This window comes from Zonotrichia albicollis, chromosome 7, assembly GCF_047830755.1.
Source record: "Zonotrichia albicollis isolate bZonAlb1 chromosome 7, bZonAlb1.hap1, whole genome shotgun sequence".
Classification (NCBI taxonomy): domain Eukaryota; kingdom Metazoa; phylum Chordata; class Aves; order Passeriformes; family Passerellidae; genus Zonotrichia; species Zonotrichia albicollis.
Genome location: NC_133825.1, coordinates 48,598,259 through 48,619,396, shown reverse-complemented (window position 1 = coordinate 48,619,396; position 21,138 = coordinate 48,598,259). Strand labels below are relative to the sequence as shown.

The following is a 21,138-nucleotide window of genomic DNA, read 5'->3' as shown; positions in this document are numbered from 1 at the left end:
CAGCCCTCAGAGCACCTCCACAGCTTCCTCTGGATCACTCCAGCAGCTCCACATCCCTACCCATAACTGGTTCATTCCCAGCTCCATGAATTATTTCACAATTACAGCAACACAGAGTAAATATTTCATCCCAAGATCAGCACAAGCCTTGCTGAAACAGAGCTGCAGAGCCTCAGTTGGCTCCTGGCGGGTCCTCGTGGGCCACCGGGCAGCTGAGGTCAACTCAGCAAGAACACGCAACACATTTGTTCCTTTTGTTCTGCACAAACACCAGGACAGGACAGCAAAATGAAAACCAGCAGAACTGTCCTTTTCAATCTCACAGGAAAAATGTTATTGGAGACATCAGTGGCCAGGAGGTCTCTCCCAAGGAGAGGAGCAGAACATGAGGCGTGACAAGGCCCAGGCCCAGCCCACCCACACACACACACACTGCTCAGCATTCGCTGCAAGAAAACTGCTCCTTCTCCTGGAAAACAGCCTCAGAAAACTCCCCAAATCTGCTCAATTAAACCAGGCTGGAGGGAAATCCAAGTGCTTTCCTTGAGGCTGCAGCGAGGGATCCCTGCCTGCTCCAGGGCATGCAGCTAACACCAAAGTGCATTTAAAATAAAGCCTTGACAGGAACGCGGAGGAGAAATTTGCTGACGTTATGAGAGGGTGAAAGGAGGAATAATTTGGATTTGGATGTCTGGATCACTGTGGTGGTGTTCACAGGGGTCCCAGGAAGAGGGAAGAGAGGAGGATCTGACTCCATGTTTCAGAAGGCTGATTTATTATTTTATAATATATATTATATTAAAACTATACTAAAAGAATAGATTATAAGATTTCATCAGAAGGCTGGCTAAGAATAGAAAAGAATGATAATAAAATCTTGTGACTGACCAGAGAGGCCAAGCCAGCTGACTGTGATTGGCCATTAATTAGAAACAACCACATGAGACCAATCCCAGATGCACCTGTTGCATTCCACAGCAGCAGATAATCAATGTTTACATTTTGTTCCTGAGGCCTCTCAGCTTCTCAGGAGGAAAAATCCTAAGGAAAGGATTTTTCATAAAACATGTCTTGTGACAGATCACAAAGCCAGGATACAACTTTAGGCCCCTCCAGGATCCAGGATTTTGAAGACTCCTCATCCATTCAGATCCAAGTGGAAAGTCTGAAAGAGGTTTCAAAGACTTGATCCTGCCTGGCCAAAAACTCATGGACAAACATTCACGACAATCTCAAACAACACCAGCAGAGACATTCCCAGAAGAAGGAAAATTCCCAAAATAAGGAAAGCTAGTGATCCACTTGGAATTTTCTTACCCTGCCCAGGGCATCAGGTCAGATATATTAAAGGCTATTTCAAAATAAAATGCAGTGGGAGCATCCCAGAGGCCCAATAACAATATCCTTTCTCCATTGTCCAGACTTTGTTTGCTTGGAAACAAAGCACACAGATGATTTTAGCATTCCAGAAATTTATAAACAGGGGATGCCTTGTTTCCTACAGAAAGCCACATCAGCAGAACTGTGTTTAATACCTGCTTGCACAATTTAGGGAAAAAGAGATAAATAACAAGCTCTCAAGGAATCCAGGAACAAACAAAATGGGCTGTAGGGATTCTGTATGGAGAAATCTTCTTTTTGGGACCCAACAACACCAGGACATTGCTTCCACAAATGAAATCTTGTTCAATTATTTAAATTTGATCATAATTAAAATAAATTTTAAAAAATCCAAGTAAAGAAACACACCAAGACTGCTGCCCCAACGACCTCAAAATTCACTTTACTACAACAATTACCAATTGCCACTATTTACTATCCTGATACAACCAGAATGAACTCTGCATTTACCATGCCTCAGGCCTGAAGCTATTTTAAGGAGCCGTTATTTCCCAAATTCCTAAAGCAAAACATCCCGTGTTGCAATTAGACAAGAGTTACAGCTTTTAAATGCTCTGATCAAAGAGCAACGACATGATGCAATTGTTTAGATGTTTCCAGGGAGATTTAAAAAGCCAGAAAACACCTGGTGGTTTTAAGAGGTCCTCATGGGAGTTCTTAAACACAGAGCTGGAAATTACACAAATGCCTCTGTGCTTTCTGAGTGTTTTCAGCCTTGCAAATTAACAGAATCTCTTTAATACCTTTGATAATTTATTAGCTCCTGCTGCAAACCCCTAAGCAGCAAATCCCTGATGCCACCAATTCTGCAAATGCATTGCTGCCTGTGATATTGCTGTGCTGCATCACTCTGATTATTGATCTGAGGGGCTGAAAGCAGCTTGAAAAGTTCCTGTTCTGCCTGAAATCACATTATTTTGCCATGTTTACATCCCATTTTATATAGGTTTACACATGCATTGATGAATTGTGTAATGTGTAAACCCATATAAAATTATAATAACTATAATATATAATAACTATATTATATATATAACTGTTATAATGTATAATGGCTATAACATAAAATAACTGCAATATAATATATAATAACCATAAAATATAACTATAATATATAACAATAATATGATAATTATTGCTATAATATTTATAATATATACTATATATAATATGGAATAACCATAAAATGTAATAACTATATTATATATATAACTGTTATAATGTATAATGGCTGTAATATAAAATAACTATAATATAATATATAATAACCATAAAATATAACTATAATATATAACAATAATATGATAATTATTGCTATAATAATTATAATATATACTATATATAATATGGAATAACCATAAAATATAATAACTATATTATATAATAACAATAATATGACCTATAATAAATATAATAGCTATACACAGCTATATAAAACTATAATAAAAACACCAATACTACACAGAATTTTTAAGAAAAGCATCATGCCTTCCTGAAATAATGAGATTAAGAAAAAAAATAAACCTCAAATCCATAAAACACAACCCAAAACCCAAGAAATGTCATCACCTGCCTTGGTCTAGGGAAGAGGGGACGTCCCTACGCTCCTGCCCTGCCCTTCCCAGGATGGGACAAGTCCCTGCTGAACGGGCTCATTTCCCCCTTGGGCTTTGTTGCTTCTGTCCCGAGGAAAATTCCAGTTTCCCTGCAGGGATAAAGGTTCCTGTGAGCCCCAAGGCAGCGCCCATGAATGGCTGCAGTGTTCAGTGCCAGAGCCAGTCATGCTCCCCAAACAATTGGTGTTTGTGGTCCTCAGGCAGCAGCCCACTGGGCATCAACAAAGGGCTGGCATCACCTCGGGCAGAAAAGTTCAAGGGAAATACAATATTCTCCCTAAAATCCATCTTTTTAGTTTCGTATTTTCTCCAAAAATCCACCTTTTTTATTTCACATTTTCCCCATAAATCCACCTTTTTTTTTTGTCGCATATTTTCTCCAAAAATCCACTTTTTTGTTTCACATTTTCTCCAAAAAAATCCACATTTTTTCTTTCATCCTCACACATCGAAGCAACTCAACAACCACCACCAAATTCATGGCGGGTCTCTCGATATGAAAAGCAGGTGGGAAATGAGCTTAACTAAGTGAAAGCTACAGCTCAGCCACGCTCAAGTCATTAAAAAATGAGGGCAGATCTTGCTCTGAAAATCATTTTTTATGGCAAAGTCTTTTATGCACATAAAGTCACACGTGCAAGGTGTTTTCTGTGCTCAGGCTCTGATTATTCCAAGCAGAAATTCAAAGCCCTTCGCCCTCAGCAGCTCTGAATTCCTCCCTGGAGCTGGGAAGGGAGGAGCAGAGATGGATCCCCCAAACCTTGTCCTTCAGGTGGGATTTTCATCCCCACTCTCTTCAATTCCTGCTTGTCCCCATCCTGCCTTTCCCAAAACCTCTGCTCCCCCACAGAGCCACTAAAACCCAGCTGGCTGAGGTTTCCCTCCTAATCAAACCCCCAAATCCCACCTTGCTTTGTTCCCACTCAAACCATCCAAGGACTTTCTATAACCATTGTTATTTGTACAGAAATCCCATCTGAAAAATAGTTTCCTCTATTTTGTCTTGCTCTGTTGGCTTTGATTAGTTTCTTTTAGTGGTAAGAGTAGATTTCTTTGTGTAGACATAAATATGGGAAATGGACATTACCCAACACTGAAACTCTACCAGTTCATCTCCCAAACTCCTTTCCCCCATCAGAGAGAGTAAATCAAATATCTTTGAATAATAAAAAAGTTATTTAAGATGGTTAAAGTATCCAAAGCACTGCTGGATGGCCACAAAACAGCCCGAGACATGGTTTATGCTCCTCTTCAGAAGAGCTGATAGAAGGCACTGAATTTGAATTTCAAATACATCTAAATTCAGGAAAAATTAAAAATTGTTAAAAAAACACTTACCACACTTCTGAAACAAAATCATGCCCAGCTGTGGCTGCATTTCTGGCTGAAAATTGGTGTGTCCCTCCCCCAGCCCTGCACAGCTGGGCACAGCTCTGCAAACTCTGTTTGCCAGGACAGCTCCTGCTCTGCTCCCTTCCCACGCTCCAGAGCTGCTTCCCATGACAGCTCCCACTGCAGCCCTTGGAATGAGGAGAAAACCCCTCAGGGATGGCCTGGCCGGCCTCAAATCCCATCCCAGGAAAAATGCACAGAGCAAAACCGCCCTGGAAGAGCCCGGGCAGCAGCAGCAGCATCCTGCAGGGATTAACACCTGAAAACAGGAACGTACAACTCTGCTCGCACAGAAAGGGCTGCAAGGATTTTCCAAGGAAATTATTGAAGTTTCTTCCTCAGGAAGTTCTGGTAAATGAGGCTACATTTCAAGGGTAAATAGTTTGATGCAGTGCAGCAGCTCTGGAGCTTCTTCAGGACAAATTACAGCTCGAGTTACACAGGCACAACACTGATAAATAACTTGGGCAGTTCACAGCCACAGATCCTGTCTTGAGGGGCCCAAAACTGACCCAAGGATTTGAGGCTCCTCCTTGAAAAATGCCCCATTATGACAGAAATTATCTCAACATCACAAGCTCCTAAGTCTACTTCTAATAGTTCAAACTCTGTAATGTAAATAGGTCATTATTTAAATATAGTTCCCTGTTTCCACCTTTTCCTTTCCTCTCTGCCTTCCCAGAAATATTTAAGTCTCTACAACTTCCTCTCCCCCCTCTTCTGCCAGGAACCAGTGCTGGAGTGGGAGGTTTGCCTGTGGAAAACAGATTAGAATTAAGCATTGGATCTGTGGCCTTGAAATGTGCCCTCAGCTGAGTTTTTAATTTGGGCTTTTCAAGATTGATCAGCACACGTGTAATTTAAAAGCAATTTGAAGCAGCAAGGTGGGGAGCTTGACTTCAAATTAATGAGCTTTTGACATCTGCAAACAAAATGATACCGTGAACCCATTTAAACTCAGGCTTGTGTTTAACGGGGAAAGCATCTATCATCTTAACATGGTTACACAAAGGCTTTGCTGCTGCCATCCTAAAGCTGTTCCACACCATCCTGCTCTCAGCAGCAATTTGCAAACTTTGTTGTATCAGATTAGTAGAAAGACAGGCTGCAGATCAATTAATATCATTGAATAATTAAATGGTTTAAGTGACATCCTGCAGCATGATTGAAGACATTCATAAAACCCAAATTTAAATTAATCAGACTCAGTCCCTGAGACATCTAAACCCACAGAACACGGGGTGCAAGCATTATTTATGGCTTGTTTAAATCAGGATTTTACTGCTCAGGAAAGGCCCAGCACCGCAGCTCCAGCAACCACAGCATATTCCAGCAGAAACCAAGACTGGGAATGCAAAGGAAAATAAATCCTCCAAGGACAACCAGCAGAGATGACAAGATTAAAGGGCAAAAGACAATCAGGATGGAATTCGGCAAAAGAAACAGTGCACAGGGTGAGGGAAGGGTTAGGAGTGAAAACTGCAGCTGAGGAATTACAGCTCTTGCTAAAGAAATATTTACAGCTCCTGTATCAAATATCCTGCAAACCAGAGGGTCTGGAAACAGGAATTTTCATCGCTGGCTTCAAGTTGTGATCAGCCTGCCTTTCATTTACCAGAGTTGGACTTTCTTTTGGACAAAAAATTCCATCTAGAGAACCAAGGGAGGTGAGAAATGACAGGAGCAAAGGCCAAGATCGAAGCAGGCGTGGTGTGAACCTCGTGGAGCTTGGTCCCACCTTTGGGAATTCACAGACAGGGCAGCAGCAGCCCCTGGGGCACCTCTGGGGCTCAGGACCTCAGACAGGGAAGCATCAACTCCAACAACCAACCCAAAGTCAGGCACTCCAACCCAATCCTCACAACCAACCCACATCCTCACCCCACAGCCTTGCAGAAAATAAGAGATTTCAGGATTACAAATTTCCCTGGGTGGCTGCTGTTCATAAGAGCCAGGAGAGAACTGGTTTTTCTTATAGAGAAGTCTCCGTAACATTAATAAGAACTTCTCTCCCTCAGAAAACTAAAGAAAGACTATTCTAGAAGTAATAAACCAACTAAAATTTTAAGTTTTGTTTCTTTACATTGTCAGCGAGAAAGAAAAAACTTGTGGGGGGAAGAAAAGTGTTCTGGAAGTTTTGTTCTAATTTGCATTACTTTCTTTTAATTACTGCTAATAAAATTTTCTTTATATCCTTTTAAAATTCTGAGCCTACTTTGCCTTTCCCCTAATCCTACCTCACAACAAAATGTGAGTGCATGAATTGTTAACCAGCACTGAACCCCCACACTCACTGCTGTGCAGGAAAGGGGAGTTTGGAACCATGGAGTTCCCAATTCATCCCAGTCTGGCTCGACCAAAATTGCTCTGCAGGTCTCCAGGGGCCTCTGGGATGAACCACAGCAGCTCCAGAAGTTATTCCAGGGGAAAGAGATGGGTTCTGAAGAAAACTCAAACCCACAGCAATTAAGGGAACTCCCAACCAGCAGCAAACCTGGAACTGATGGAGCTCAGGAGGGTGAGATCTTGCCATGGAGGTGCAGTTGGGTATTTCATTCTAAATTATTTTCTCCACAGCAACAAAACCTCCAAGTTAGAGGTTTATCCTCCAGCTGCCCTGATTATTGTGTCTTGATCTCTTAAAAGTGACATGAGTAACACACTTTTCACTTCTTCCCTTGCAAATCTGTTATTTGCTCTCTTTAAAATTCGTTGTCCTACTAAACCAAAGCCTTCCCAAGCCCTCATTCTTCCCAGTGATTGCTGCTGCATCCCTGTGTGTGTGTTATCTGCAGGAACAGCTGCTCTTGGCACAGCTCCTTCCAGCTGCTGGGGCATCCTCACACCCCTGTGGGAAAGAGCTGCCTCCTCCCCAGACAGAAAACCCAGAATTGTCACTTCTATCGCTCAGATTTTTTTTAGTTTATGTCTCATCTCACTTCTGCCTGATTTACGGTTTTGTTTTTGTCAGACCTCTCATTCTTACCAAAAAAACTCTTGCTGTACATTAGAGAAAAGAAATCTCAGCAAAGACAAGCTTTCAGGAGCAGAGCACTTTTTCCTTTTTACAGAGGGGATAAAAGTGATAGCAAACCCCAGAAGCGAGTTGTTGTACATTTCCCAGTGACAATCCACCATCACTGCAAGCAGCAAACCAATCCTGCACATTTCTCCCCAGCTTCATCCCTCCCCTCAGCCAGGAAACACCTTTGAACACAGGCAGAGCTCTGTGAGCAATCTGACCTTGCCAGTTCAGCACTGAGTCAGTGCCAGCAGCCAAAGGGGAAAGGGCATTTTTGGGGCAGGGGATGTCACTGGTGAGACATCCTCTGCAGGAAACACAGAGGGGTTGGGCAGGCAGAGGGATAGCAGGGATGGAAGAATTATTATTATTATTATTATTATTATTATTATTATTATTATTATTATTATTATTATTATTGTTATTATTCCTGCAGCAAGTCTGCTGAACGTGCCTTAAAAATACACTCCATGATGTGAATAAATCAAAATTAAATCCTGTACAAACACATCAACAAAATGCTGCTGCTGCTGCTGAGCTCCTCCTAATCGCTGCCTTATCAGCGTCTCATTTCAGCTCTGGCTTACACAAGTATTAAATGTATTTGTACAACACACCTGAAGACATAGCAACATTTCAGCAAGAAGTTTGGAATAAATACAGGCAGGTTTTTTTTTTTTTTTTACAATTAACACTTAAAGCTTTTGGGATTGTGTAATTCAGATCAGACAGGACAAAAACAACACCAGGATGAAACCCTGTGCAGAAAGGCACAATGAGTAAAAACCACGAGGTTAGAGTTAAAAAAGATGCAGAAATCCTGCACAGAGCATGCACTCCTCATTCAGCCCAAATTCTGCTGCATCACATCACAAATCAGCTCAAGCAACACCCAAATCACTCCCTGAGCCAGCTCTGAGCCCAGAACACCACAGGCACATCCAGGGGAGCCACAAATGCTCCACCAAGACCACACAATTCCAAACTCCTTCATAATTCATGGAGCCAATTCTCAGCACTTCCCATGCTGGGCACAGAACGAGATTGCAGCTTACAGAGGGATTTTCTGCCATTAATATTGCAGCAGGAGATCAATAATGAAATGCCCAGCAAGGAGCAGAGAGGTGCTCACTGCAGCCATGCAAACAGCATCCCCCAGCTCTGCCTGCTCTGCTGCTGCTGCCCAAGCTGCAGGGATGATGGAAAAGTGCAGCCTTCCCAAAAAAAATGCAGACTCCCTCCAAAAACTGCAGCCTCTCCCCCCAAAAAAACTGCAGGCTCCCTGGGAAAAATGCAGCCTCTCCCCAGGAAAAACTGCAGCCTCCCCCCAAATAAATTGTGGCATCTCCCTGGGAAAAATGCAGCCTCCCCCAAAAACTGCAGCCTCTCCCCCCAAAAAAACTGCAGGCAACCTGGGAAAAATGCAGCCTCTCCCCAAATAAATTGTGGCCTCTCCCTGGGAAAAATGCAGCCTCCCTCAAAAAACCTGCAGCCCCCCCTAAAAAACCCTGCAGCCTCTCCCCAGGAAAAATGCAACCTCCCCCAAAAAATGCAGCTTCTCCCCAAAAAACCCTGCAGCCTCCCTGGGATAAATGCAGCCTCCCTCCCAAAAAAATCTGCAGTCTCCCCCCTAAAAAACCTGCAGCCTCTCCCCAGGAAAAACTGTAGCCTACTGCAAAAAATTGCAGGATCCCCCCCAGAAAACCTGTGGCCTCTCTCTGGGAAAAATGCAGCCTCCTCAAAAAAACCTGCAGCCCCTCCCTCAAAAACCTGCAGCCTCTTCCCCAGGAAAAATGCAGCCTCCCCCCAAAAAACCCTGCAGCCTCTCTGGGATAAATGCAGCTTCCCCCCCCAAAAAATCCCTGCAGCCTCCCCCCCAAAAAATCCCTGCAGCCTCCCCAGGGGTGCTGGATGAGGAGCGAGTGCCAGAGCTGGAGTCTGATTCAGCAAACCCAACCCCATTGTGCTGTTAATAAAGGAAATGTGGTCCCTTCCTGGCAGCCCCCTGCAATAAGGATGGAATTGCAGCTCCTACCCAAAACATCTGTTTCCAGCCTCTCCTCCTGAGAAATGTTCATTGCGTGTCCAGATGCAGAATAATTCACTTTAAAGCCCATTTAAAGGCAGTTTTCTCCACCAAAACATCACCATTCACTGATGACACCACACAGGGGATCTCCAGCCCTGCCATAAATCCACGCTGAGGAATATTTTGGAAACAAGAGACTGAAACACAACATCACATTTACAAAATGCCAACATCATTCCCAGGAGGGAACAGCACAACCCTCAGGTTCCCCAGAATGGAACCATTTTCCTGCAGAAGCTCCCACTCCTCCAGCAAGGGCTCTGTGTGCTCCCAGCAGCACAACAAACAATTCATTATTCCTTGGGATCTCCCTGCTTTTCCTCCTCCACAGCATTCCATGCTTGCTCTTCTTTATTTTCCACTGCTCCAAAACCTTGAACAAATTTTCCTGGCATCAGCAAGCATGAAGAACGTGAACACTTTGCTGATAACAAGAGCTGGAGAGGGGCTTTTGATAAGGGCTTGGAGTGACAGGACAAGGGGGAAAGGCTTTAAACTGAAGGAGGGGACATTCAGCTGGGATGTTGGGCAGGAATTGTTCCCTGAGAAGGTGGCAGCCCTGGCACAGGTGCCCAGAGCAGTTTGGCTGTCCCTGGATCCCTGGCAGTGCCAAGGCCAGGCTGGAGCCCCTGGGACAGTGGGAGCTGTCCCTGCCATGGCAGGGGTGGCACTGGGGGGGATTTGAGGTCCCTTCCAAGCCAAACCCTTCTGTGTTTGTGTAACACGTGGATCTGGCTCTCAGAAAGCACCAAGGACATCTGTGACAGGGCAGAACCGCTCTGACTTCCTCCAGCTCTATTTCACACTCCTGGCAGTTTGTCAAGCCCTGTCCACTCGTTTTTCTTCACAAAACCTCTTAAATGAGTGAGGGAAAGGTCACCCAGCCAGCAGCCAGAGCTCTGCTGGATCACACTCTGAAACCAGCCCAGTTAATAACAGAGCTCCAGAAACCCAACTCAGTTAATAACAGAGCTCTGCAGCTTTGGGCATGCCACCAGCACCTCCAGAAACCCAACAAACCCCAAAATCCTTTCCACCTTCCTGAGAAGGTGCAGAGCCCACTCTGTGCAAGGCAAGGAGCAGCTCTGCCCTCTGCCCCAGCCCCACCTCTGTGTGACAGGTGGGGTTTTACACAGATATTGAACCTGCTGGGTCCCCCAGCAATCCATCCTTTTCCAGCTTCCCATGATTTCAGCCCACACAGCACACTCCTGACACCAGGCAGGAGCTGGGAATGCCATGGAGGGTGAGGGAAGGAGAATAAGATTTAAAAAATTCGGAGATTCCCAACAACTCTTTATGAAAAGCCAGCCCTTACTCAGAGATGAAAAACCTCGACTGAGTTTGTTAACAGATAAATAACCAGAAATATCTGAGGTGGAAAGCAAGAAGAAATTCAAAATACACACGCACAGGACCCAAATGTGCTAAAATTCCCCACGAAGCACCTGAGGAGAAATTCCTGCAGCCCAACCAGCCCCAGGACCCTGCTTTAGGTACAGAAAGAAGTCAGGGATTATTAAAGGTGCCAGCAAAGCTTTCCAAGCAGGAATTCAGTTTTGCTCAGTGCCTGGGAGAATCCCTGCATTTCAGGAACACAGAGCACAGCAATCCCTTTCTTTGGGAGCACAGCAAACACACCAAACACTACGCCCACACCATTTTGTTTCTCACATTCTTTTCTTTCCCTTCTTCTCGCACATTTCTGAGCTCTCTCCACACATTTCAGCTCGTCCTGGCACTTGAGAAAAGCAGTGTTTTCAGCTGAATTGGCTGTGCTGGCAGCATCCATCACCCCACAGGTGATTCTGCATCCACACCAGCACTGTCCCCTCCTCCTGGGGACCTCAGCCTGCCTGTCCCACTCCACCCCTGCCCTGTTCTCCCCAGTGCCACCACCCCAAACCCCACAGATTGCCCCATAAACACCTCATTATCCCCCTTAAGGCTCCTCTCCAAGACCAAATTCCACCTATTCAAGACCAAGCCGGTCTCCACAAACCACCTAAAATTTCCCACTCTAAGCTTCATTTATCCCTCAGCACCTCCAGGTGGGGGATAACATCCCTCCAGCATGAGGGAAACACATTTTATCCACATTTAAATCTCTTCTAAACTACGCCCAGCTTCCAGCTGAATGTCATTAGTTTCCATCAGAAGTTACTTATTTTATTTATTTATTTATTTATTTACAAGCCCCAAACACAGCACGGACAGAAGGTACAACTGCAACTCACTTTAATTTTTTTTTTCAATTCTCTGCATCCTTATTTCTACTTTCCACGGATTATAACATCTAAGGGGGAAAAAAAACCCCTCAAAAATGAAAAGCTCGATAAGCACTGCCTTTTCTTTCAGCTCAGCAGTGTCTACACCATCCAAATCAGACACAGACAGCTACACAGCTGAACACACAGAAAATCACTTCACGATATGGAAATAAGCCACATGGAGAGGAACCTCCCTGAAAAATTGGGAGAAACGCAGGAGACAGCCTTTCACAATCAGCAAACACAGTTCCATCCCACAGCAAATACCCGTTAACCCCACAATGCCACGAGTAAAGAGAAAAATAAAAACCCGTGATGGGAAGCAGTGAAAAGCCACGTGAAAGCCAACTGATACATGGAACAAATGGAAATAGAGGGAGTTTAAACAACACCAGCCTTGAGCGTGGGAGACCACAAGAGTTGGTCCGCAGCCACCGGTCCCGCTCACCTGAACGCGGCCCCGCTCACTCCGGGATGGGCTGGGTAGGAACCGAGGGCAGAAAATCGCTTTTAAAGGCGCAGCTCAGGGGCCAGCCCCATCCCGGGAGCGGGGCAGGGCCCGGGGAGCACACCTGGGGGGATGCGCGGGGATATCCGGGGATGAGCGGGGATATCCAGGGATGTCCAAGGATGCGCGGGGATGTCCAGAGATGCCAAGTGATATCCAGGGACGTCCAAGGATGCCCAGGGATGTCCGGGGATGCCCAGGAATGCGCGGGGAGCCGGCCGTGCCCTTGGCGCTGGCACGTCCCGCATCTCCGGGCGCCGCGCGGTCCCAGCCCCGCCGAGGAGCCGCGGCCGCCGCTCCGCCCGCGCTGCCCCCGCTGCCGGGATGTCGCTGCCGGGATGTGGCCGGGCTGGTGCCCAGGGCCGGCCCCTGGCAGCTCCGCGCTCTCCCCGTCCGTGCCCGGCTCGGAGCCGCCCGGGCGCTGCCGGCACCTGCGGGCGGCGGCATCCCCGCTCCCTCCCTCCCTCCTTCCCTCGCTCCCTCCCTCCGCCCTCGCCCCTCGCTCACCTGCGCGGCTGCGGCGGCTCCGCGGGCCGCTGGCGGCGCGGCCGGGCCGGCCGGGCAGGCGCTGTGGGCCGGGGCGGCGGCTCCCGGCAGGAAATTTCCCTTTGGCCGCCGCCTCCTCCCGCTGCCGCCGCCGCTGCCGAGCCCCAGCCCGGCCGAGCCCGCGCTCAGCCCGGGCCGCGCCGCCCGCCGCGCCGCCTGGCGGACACGGAGCGCACTGCAGCGGGAGCGGCCCCGCCGGGACGCGGCCTTGGGGCTCTGTCGGCGACAGCGACAGTGACAGTGACAGCGTCACCCCAGCCGTGTCACCGCCACCGCATCCCTGTCACCTCCACAGCAGCCCCGCCGCACGCACAGACTGCGCCGCCAGCGCCCGGCTCCCTCCCGAGCTCCTCCCGGAGATGCCGCACCTGCCCGCGTCCCCATCCATGCTGCGATGTCCCCTGCGCTCGGGACACGCTGTGCCCCTCGCTGCCCAGCCCGCCCGGGATGTGTCGCTGCACCTGGGGCTGGCGGTGCCCGTGTCCCCTGCGAGGGACAGCGAGCGGGACGGGACACCCGGAATAGCAGCGGCAGGTGGGAAAGTAGGGCAGGCAGGGAGGAGGGGATTTGCGGGAGTCGGGAGCTCAAGGCACATCTTGGCTCCAGGCCCTGCCACACACCTTTCCCAGAACCACGGGAGCCTCCCAGCAGGAGAAATCCCGGCTCCAGGAGGGATCTGAAAAGTCTTACCCAATGATTCTCTGCGTTACTTCCAGACACCCCCATAGCCATGCACACCGCGTTTGAGTTTTCCACAAGATGTCCCAGAGCGAGAAGAGCATCCCAGCAGAAATTCCTCCTCCAGGAGAGATCCTAAAAGTCTTTCCTAAAATTAATGTTTCTATATTTTACTTTCAACCTCCCCCATATCAATGTACACTATATTATACTGCATATAAACTATATATACTATTATATAAACTATATATACTATTATACAAACTGTATTTAGTTTTCCACAAGATGTCCCAGAGTAAGAAGAGCATCCCAGCAGGAGAAATCCCTCCTCCAGGAGAGATCCTAAAAGTCTTTTCCAACTTTAATGTTTCTATATTTTACTTTCAACCTTCCCCATATCGATGTACACTATATAATACTGTATATAAACTATATATACTATTATATAAACAATATATACTATTATATAAACAATATATACTATTATACAAACTGTATTAAGTTTTCCACAAGATGTCCCAGAGCAAGAAAAGCATCCCAGCAGGAGAAATCCCTCCTCCAGGAGAAATCCAAGTGATCCTAAAAGTCTTTCCTAACCTTAAGCAAAACTCTGGGTTACTTTCAAGCCCCTCAATGGCCATGCACATAATATTTAAATTTTCCAAAGGTCATCCCAGAGCAAGAAGAGCATCCCAGCAGAAGAAATCCCTGCTCCAGGAGAGATCCAAGCAATTTTAATACATTTTCCCTACCTTAATTATTCTCTGTATTATTTTCCAAACCCCCACACCCACGTAGCCAACATTTAGGTGCTCCAAAGGATGTCAGACAATTGGGAGATGTAAAGAAAGACCCAGCAGAAGAAATAAAAAAAATCAGAACATCTGTGAATGTTTGTGTCTTCTGCAGGAAACTTCATCAGGGCCTAATTACATCCCTTTGGCATCGTGTTGACAAGGAAACAGCAATTTAGTGGGGCTGGAATCCCGTGAGCACACGTGGCAGGGCACAGCACCAGGGAGGAGCTGGATTTTAATGAACATTTTTTGCAGATAAATGGCTGCAACTCAGCGATTTTCTCACTGAGAACCACTTGCAAGGAATTGGATATTAATTTAAATGAGTGCTTATAGCCAGGAGATAAAATAAATAGAATTATTGTATGTGTTGGACAAAATGACCACATTTTCTGTTAGTGCAGGGATTAAAGATCCTATTAGGCTGTGTGGTCCCAAAATTAATTAGTCATGAGGCAGAAATGGGAAGCCAAGTTGTACAATAAAGTTTTTAATCCATTATTTGGTGTGAAGGGATTTGCTGGAGAGAAGAACATCTAAATAATATATAAATAAACTGTGCAATTGTGGAATAAAGCTGTAAAAAGACCATCCGACCTTCCCCACTCACGTCCATAATTGATGATTTTATTGATAATTTAGCCTCGTTAGTCCCCAGCTCTGCATCCTCCCAGCCCATCCAGGATGCTCCAAGCCAGTTTTGTGCCATTTGTGTTTTCCAGGATCCATCCAGGAGCTGGAGCCAACAGCCTGAGGCTGATTCTTTGTTGGCTGCAGGAAAACAACCCAGGGTGCTGCTCCCTGACACAGAGCTGCAGCCAGAAACCCACATTTAAACCCAGGGGTGGGGATCTGAGCGATGAAATGCCTTGAAACCCAAATTTCAGACAAGGTCTGCAGGGAATTTCTGTGCTGAGGAAGGGGAGAGGATGCCAAACAAGGCTGTTTGGAGGGCCTGGAAAGGCCTGGGGTGGCCTTGGGGCACCCCCCGTATCAAAGGACGAGAAGAGGCTTCAGTTCTTCTTTCGGTCTCTGTGTTTATTAATTGTTTATCTAAAAGATTTTCTTTCGGCCCGACAGAGCTCTGCTCAGCAGTCAGCCATGAGCACACTGTGCCCTGCCCTCCGGGCGGTCACCTATCTTTATACCCAAAGTTACGTGTACAATATTTATCATTTTTCCCCAATACCTTTCACCCTTATTGCCCGGTGCACTTTTAGTAATGACCAATCTCAAAGTGCCACCATCACCACAGAAGATGGAGGAGAAGAAGAAGAAGAAGAAGAAGGACAGGACACGCCCCAATTCCTCCATCTTACTTCTCTAAACCCCCCTGTACAGAAATCCTAAACCCTGTGTCTCACTCTCTAATTAACCAATCCCTTCACCATTCACCCCGGTGAAACCCTCCTGTCCTCATACAGGTGTCGTCTCCTGTGTAGGATCAAAGTCCAGCCACCAGACACTTCTGGAACATTCCAGGACTCCCGAGCGCCCCAAGGGTGGTCTCGGTGGCTCGGCACCTCAGTCCTGAGGTGCTGAGATCCCACATGAGACTTGTGGCCATTTAGCAGCAATTCCATGACCTTGACAGAAGGAAGACAAGAAGCTGCACCAAAAAATAAATTTAAGAAAGTGGAAGGCTGAAATATTGTGCAAAAATAAGACAACACCGAGCAGCTGATCCCACATTTATCCCGATTCTGGGATAATCCAATATCCCACAGGGACTTTCCTTCCTCCAGCTCCCAGCCCAGGTTCTTTTCCTCTCTTTCCATCACAAATCCAGCCCCTCTCAGCAGTGGCAGCTCCTTGGCAGAACTTTCACCTTTGCTTCCAATTTCCCAGAGATGCTGCAGGGCCTCCCACAGCTCCCAGCCCCTTCCTTGGAAGGAATTTATCCCACCAGAATTGCTGGGAACTTCACCCAGAGCATTTCCAGGCACTCTGGTACTCTCTGCTTCAAGCTCAGTAAATAAATGGTAGGGAAAATGCAATATTTGAACACCAATGTTTTATTTTGGGTATTCCAGCCCGCTGACCTTGGTGGCAGGGCAGTAAATTGCTCTCCTTGCTGATGTAGTGAAAGAAAAATAAGGTTTCTTATTATTTTATACAAGGTAAGAAATTTTCCTTTCTTCCTCAGAGCTTCAGTCAAATCCTGGCTGATTCCCATTATGTTAATAAAGCATTTCGATTATTTAGGAATAAAACTTAAACAATTTTTTAAAAACTATATTTATATATTCTTATAAATAGTGACCTCAAAGATAGCAACAAAATCTCAAATTCGCCCCAAAAAAATCATAAAATCAGAGGCAGAACATTAATTAATTAATTAATTAATTAATTAATTAATAATAAATTTTCCCTAGCTTAATGATTCTCTGTGTTATTTTTCAAACCCCCACGCCCATGCAGGCAACATTTAAGTGCTCCAAAGGATGTCAGACAATTGGGAGGTGTAAAGAAAGACCCAGCAGAAGGAAAAAAATCAGAACATCTCTGAATATCTGTGTCAGAAATCAGAAAATCAGAGGCAGAACAGCAAAAACTGACACAGACCCAGGATTTCTGTGGCTGCAAACACATCTCAGCCTGAAAAGCTCTTCAAAGTAGGGATAATTGGGCAAAATCAAGAAAATAAATGATAGGAAAGAGGCGATATTTGGCCACCAACATTTTATTTGGGCTTTTCAGCATGATGCCCTTGCTAGAGCAGGGTGGATCAGTCTTTTTGCTGATGTGCTGGAACAAAAATTGCAAATTCCTGAAAAGATCAGGAAATCAGAGGCAAGACAGCAAAAACCTGACACAGACCCAGGATTTCTGATGCTGCAAAACCATCTCAGCCTGGAAACACAAGGAAACCCTTCAAAGTGGGAATAATTGGGTAAAAGCATGAGGCTGTGTGATATTGCAGCAGTTGTTCATTTAATGACTTCAAAGGGCTGTTTGTCAAAGGTTTTTCCATTTGGAATCCAAAATTCGGAGTCTGTAGGAATAGATTGAGGTGCTCAAGCCTGCATCTCTTTAGAATTGTTACAGAAATTGCAATGGGGGAAAGCCTGCCCTGCCTGCTCTTCTCTCCACCTCCACCTCAAGGGGCAGTTTTAAACATTCCACACCCTGAAGCAGCTTCAAAGCCACGTTTTATTTAAATTAAAATATTGCAAAGGCTGTATTTGCCATGTCTTGAAATGCCAGGAGTGGTTTTTGCCCCTCACCCTTCGATAAACTGCACTTGGCCCCTCAATTTCTCTATTCAGGCATAAATTAAAACATTTTAACAGCAAAAAACAACATTTTAAAGCTGTGGCATCTTTTAGGGTATGGAGAAAAGACACCCTGAGAGATCTCAGAGGCTTTAGTGGAGCTCTGTTGTTTGGGGAAATGCAGACACTGAATTATGGAGTGAAAAAAATAAAGGGAAATATCTCTATGATTTCAATATTTCATTTTAAAACTCTATTTTGCCATAAGGGCCTGCAAACATTGCCAGCAAGGATTTCCCAGCTTGGAAATGGAGAGAAATGGGACAAGCAAGGATTCAGATGTTCAGGGAGCTGCTGCTCTCCTTGCCCTGCCAGGATGGGGAGCATTTCCATGGAAGGATTCATTTCCCATCCAATCTTACTGCTGGATCATGTCTTACCCCAATATCTTTGGGAAAAGGCAATTTCAGGGCTGTCCTTGCCATGTGAGCAAGGGCTGCTCCCATTTCCCAAATCCCAGCTAACCTGGAGGTTTGGAGCCATTCTCTCTTTTCCTGGCATTTCAGGCCTTTTCCCAAAAATCCAGAGTGGGCACAACTCGCATCCAAGGCAGCAATAATCACTTTCAACCAGGATTTTGCACGTTTGTGCTGATTCCAGTGTGGTGGCTTTGGGATCTTCCATTTCTTTTACTTCCCAGTTGGAAATAAACTTTTTTTTTTCACCCATTTTTTTCCCAGTTCCTGCTGGGGTGAGAGGATTGAGCTCTGAGGGGTTGGTGACAACATTCCACCTGTCTGAGGGACAATATTCCAGCTGTGATCCCACTCCAGTGTCAGGGCTGAGATATCCACAAACATCCCAGGATGGAGCTCTCAGCTGAGAAATTCTGGGCATTTTTTGGCAAGAAATCCAAGGAATATTTCAAACGTGCTTGCTTTGTCTTTCAAAAGTACTGGGAGGGAAAAAATAGTCAGAAAAGACTATTAATAAAATAATAAAAATAGTTAGAAAAGACTATTAATAAAATGATAAAAAATAGAGAAGACAGTTAATAAAATAATAAATAAATTAAAAAATAGTCAGGAGAGAAGAAACCAGGAGATGGAATTGTGCAAATCCACCCATGGGCAGGGATCCATAAAAGTGCTGCTCACACCCCTCTCTTCCAAGAAGTTCCAAACTTTTCCAAGTTGTTGTTGCAATCATTTTGCAGATCAGTGCAGCTTCACATTTCTCAACCCAGCTCCAATAAAATCCTGATGCTTTATCCCATTTCCCTGTGCCAGACCAAAGGCACAAACAAATCCCTGTTTCCATCTAATGCTGGCTGCAAAGTGCCAGAGGAAAACACCTGGATTTTATTATTTATATTCTATAATCTGCTTTAATTGCAATTTATCCATCCCAGAAGAGGGAGAGACAACACTGGCAACACGTGGCCGGATCCTGAGCGGAGTCCATGGGCTGATCTGCACATCCTGGAAGTTTCTGGAAGTTTTTTGGAGCCAAAAGCAGCTGAGGGCTGAAGCAGCTGAGCTCCTCTGCAGTCAGAGATGGGAAATGGGAATGCAGGAGGATCTCAGGGCTCTTGGGACACACCAGGAATGTCAGGCCCATGGAAAATCCCAAATATCAGCAGCAGCTCTTGCCAAGTCAGCCTGCCAGCAGCCAGTTTGTAATGAAATATCCCAACAGAACGGTTTAAAATGGTTTTAAATGGAATATCGTTTTAAATGAAAGATTTCAACAGAACACTGTTAAACCGCCAGCAGTGCAGCGCTGCAGCTGCAGCACACTGAGGATCATTTCCATGGCTTCACCTTGAATTTCCCTGGCTGTGCTGAGCACAGCTCAGAGCTTTGACCTGGGAGCCAAACCTTGGATCTCCCCTGCTGGCACTTTATAGTTTCTTCATCCTACCCTACATCCTGATTCCAATAACTTATTTTAAAAATTTATTAGTAATTACACCCAATTTGTTTAAAAAACCCCAAGAAATAAAGCTTTTCAACCCAACCTTTCCTTTCCTTTCCTTTCCTTTCCTTTCCTTTCCTTTCCTTTCCTTTCCTTTCCTTTCCTTTCCTTTCCTTTCCTTTCCTTTCCTTTCCTTTCCTTTCCTTTCCTTTCCTTCCCTTCCCTTCCCTTCCCTTCCCTTCCCTTCCCTTCCCTTCCCTTCCCTTCCCTTCCCTTCCCTTCCCTTCCCTTCCCTTCCCTTCCCTTCCCTTCCCTTCCCTTCCCTTCCCTTCCCTTCCCTTCCCTTCCCTTCCCTTCTTCTCCTTTAAATCTATTAAATCACTTTAAAAAAATATTCAATTTCCCCTAAATATTAAAACAATATTTTTGATTAATCATCATATGCCATCTAATAAATAAAAATAAATATAAAGAAATAATAATAAAAATAAGAACCAATAAATAATAGAATATTTATATAATATATATAAATACATTGTATATATAGTATATATATAGTGTATATAGTGTATATAGTATATATATAGCGTATATAGTATATATAGTGTATATATATACTATATAAATATATAGTATATATATACACTATATATACTATATATACTATATATACACTATATAAAAATATATAATAGATGAACTAAAAATAATTAATAATTAAAATAATAATAGATGAATTTTTAAAATATGTTAAATATGAAATAATAAATAAATAAATAAAACTAAATAAATCCTAATATTTAATCCATCTTAATACTTAATCTAATGAACTTCCTTTATATAATCTGCAATTTATCTAAAATAAAAATTAAACTATCCAAAGGATGTTCTTTGGAGAACAATTCCTCCTCAATCTCTGCTCCTTCTGGAGCTGTGGGCAAACCACCATAAGATATTTTTTCCCCATGCAAGAATGTGTTTGCAACATTAAAGTATTGATGTGCATGAGAAGTGTGCATATAAAAACTTTCCTTTTGTATTTTTGGCTTGAAGCAAACTGATTTAAGCAGAAGGGAAATGCTCACATCAGCATGATTTAAAAACGAGGGGTGATTTTATGTAGAAAGGATTGCAGATCTCTGCTGCCCCCCTGGTTCATGACAAATATTCTGATTTTTCTCTTTGGTTGCTGTCAGGGCTGAGTCAGGGTCCGTGGGGGCAGAGTTGATCAGGAAATATTTTCTCTGACTCAGAGGAAACCAAGCTCCTTTCTCCTGTCTCTCTCAAGATGAGGAGTGTCCTGTCAAACTGCAGCTTTAATTCCAGGGTTTACGATGCTTTTACAGGCAGCTGTGAGAAAAAAACAATAGAAAAAAAAGGACAAGGAATATCACAGCCTAGGCAGAGAATGAACCTCAAGGTGACAAGCAAGAGAAAAGCAAATTATGATTTCATTTCCAGAGCAACTCCCTGAGCCACAGGAGAGTTTCAATGATTTGAGCCATAACCATTTGAGCTGAGTCACCAAAAACTCAATATAATTGAGTCAGGTTGCAAGGAAGGAACTCCAGGCTATTCACATGCTCTGAGTCCCTGCTATTCTCTGTTTTTAAAGGGCTGCCTGCTCAATTCATCAACACTGGAGGAGCTGAGGAATAATTCCCTGGAAGTTTTTACCAAGACAAAT

General features: G+C 44.7%; 1 protein-coding gene and 1 long non-coding RNA gene across 7 annotated transcripts in view; both read right to left on the bottom strand.

Moving 5' to 3' along the window:
- Positions 1 to 13,334, bottom strand: part of PTPRE (protein tyrosine phosphatase receptor type E) — a 98,484-nt gene extending 85,150 nt beyond the window's left edge. Inside the window, exon 1 of one of the 6 annotated variants that reach the window (XM_074545395.1) lies at positions 13,213 to 13,334. In XM_074545395.1, the coding sequence (XP_074401496.1) occupies positions 13,213 to 13,232 (20 nt within the window). In that variant the 5' untranslated portion in view covers positions 13,233 to 13,334. Of the gene's footprint in view, positions 1 to 2,970; positions 3,145 to 4,355; positions 4,667 to 12,238; positions 12,740 to 12,805; positions 13,005 to 13,212 lie in introns of those variants that run through there. The other 5 variants (XM_074545399.1, XM_074545401.1, XM_074545394.1 and 2 more) reach the window with 5 other exon arrangements.
- A 7,335-nt stretch (positions 13,335 to 20,669) lies between these two features.
- LOC141729719 (uncharacterized) overlaps positions 20,670 to 21,138 on the bottom strand; it is a 31,736-nt gene continuing 31,267 nt past the window's right edge. Inside the window, exon 6 of the long non-coding RNA XR_012581158.1 lies at positions 20,670 to 20,801. This is a non-coding gene — a long non-coding RNA (uncharacterized LOC141729719). The remainder of the gene's footprint in view (positions 20,802 to 21,138) is intronic.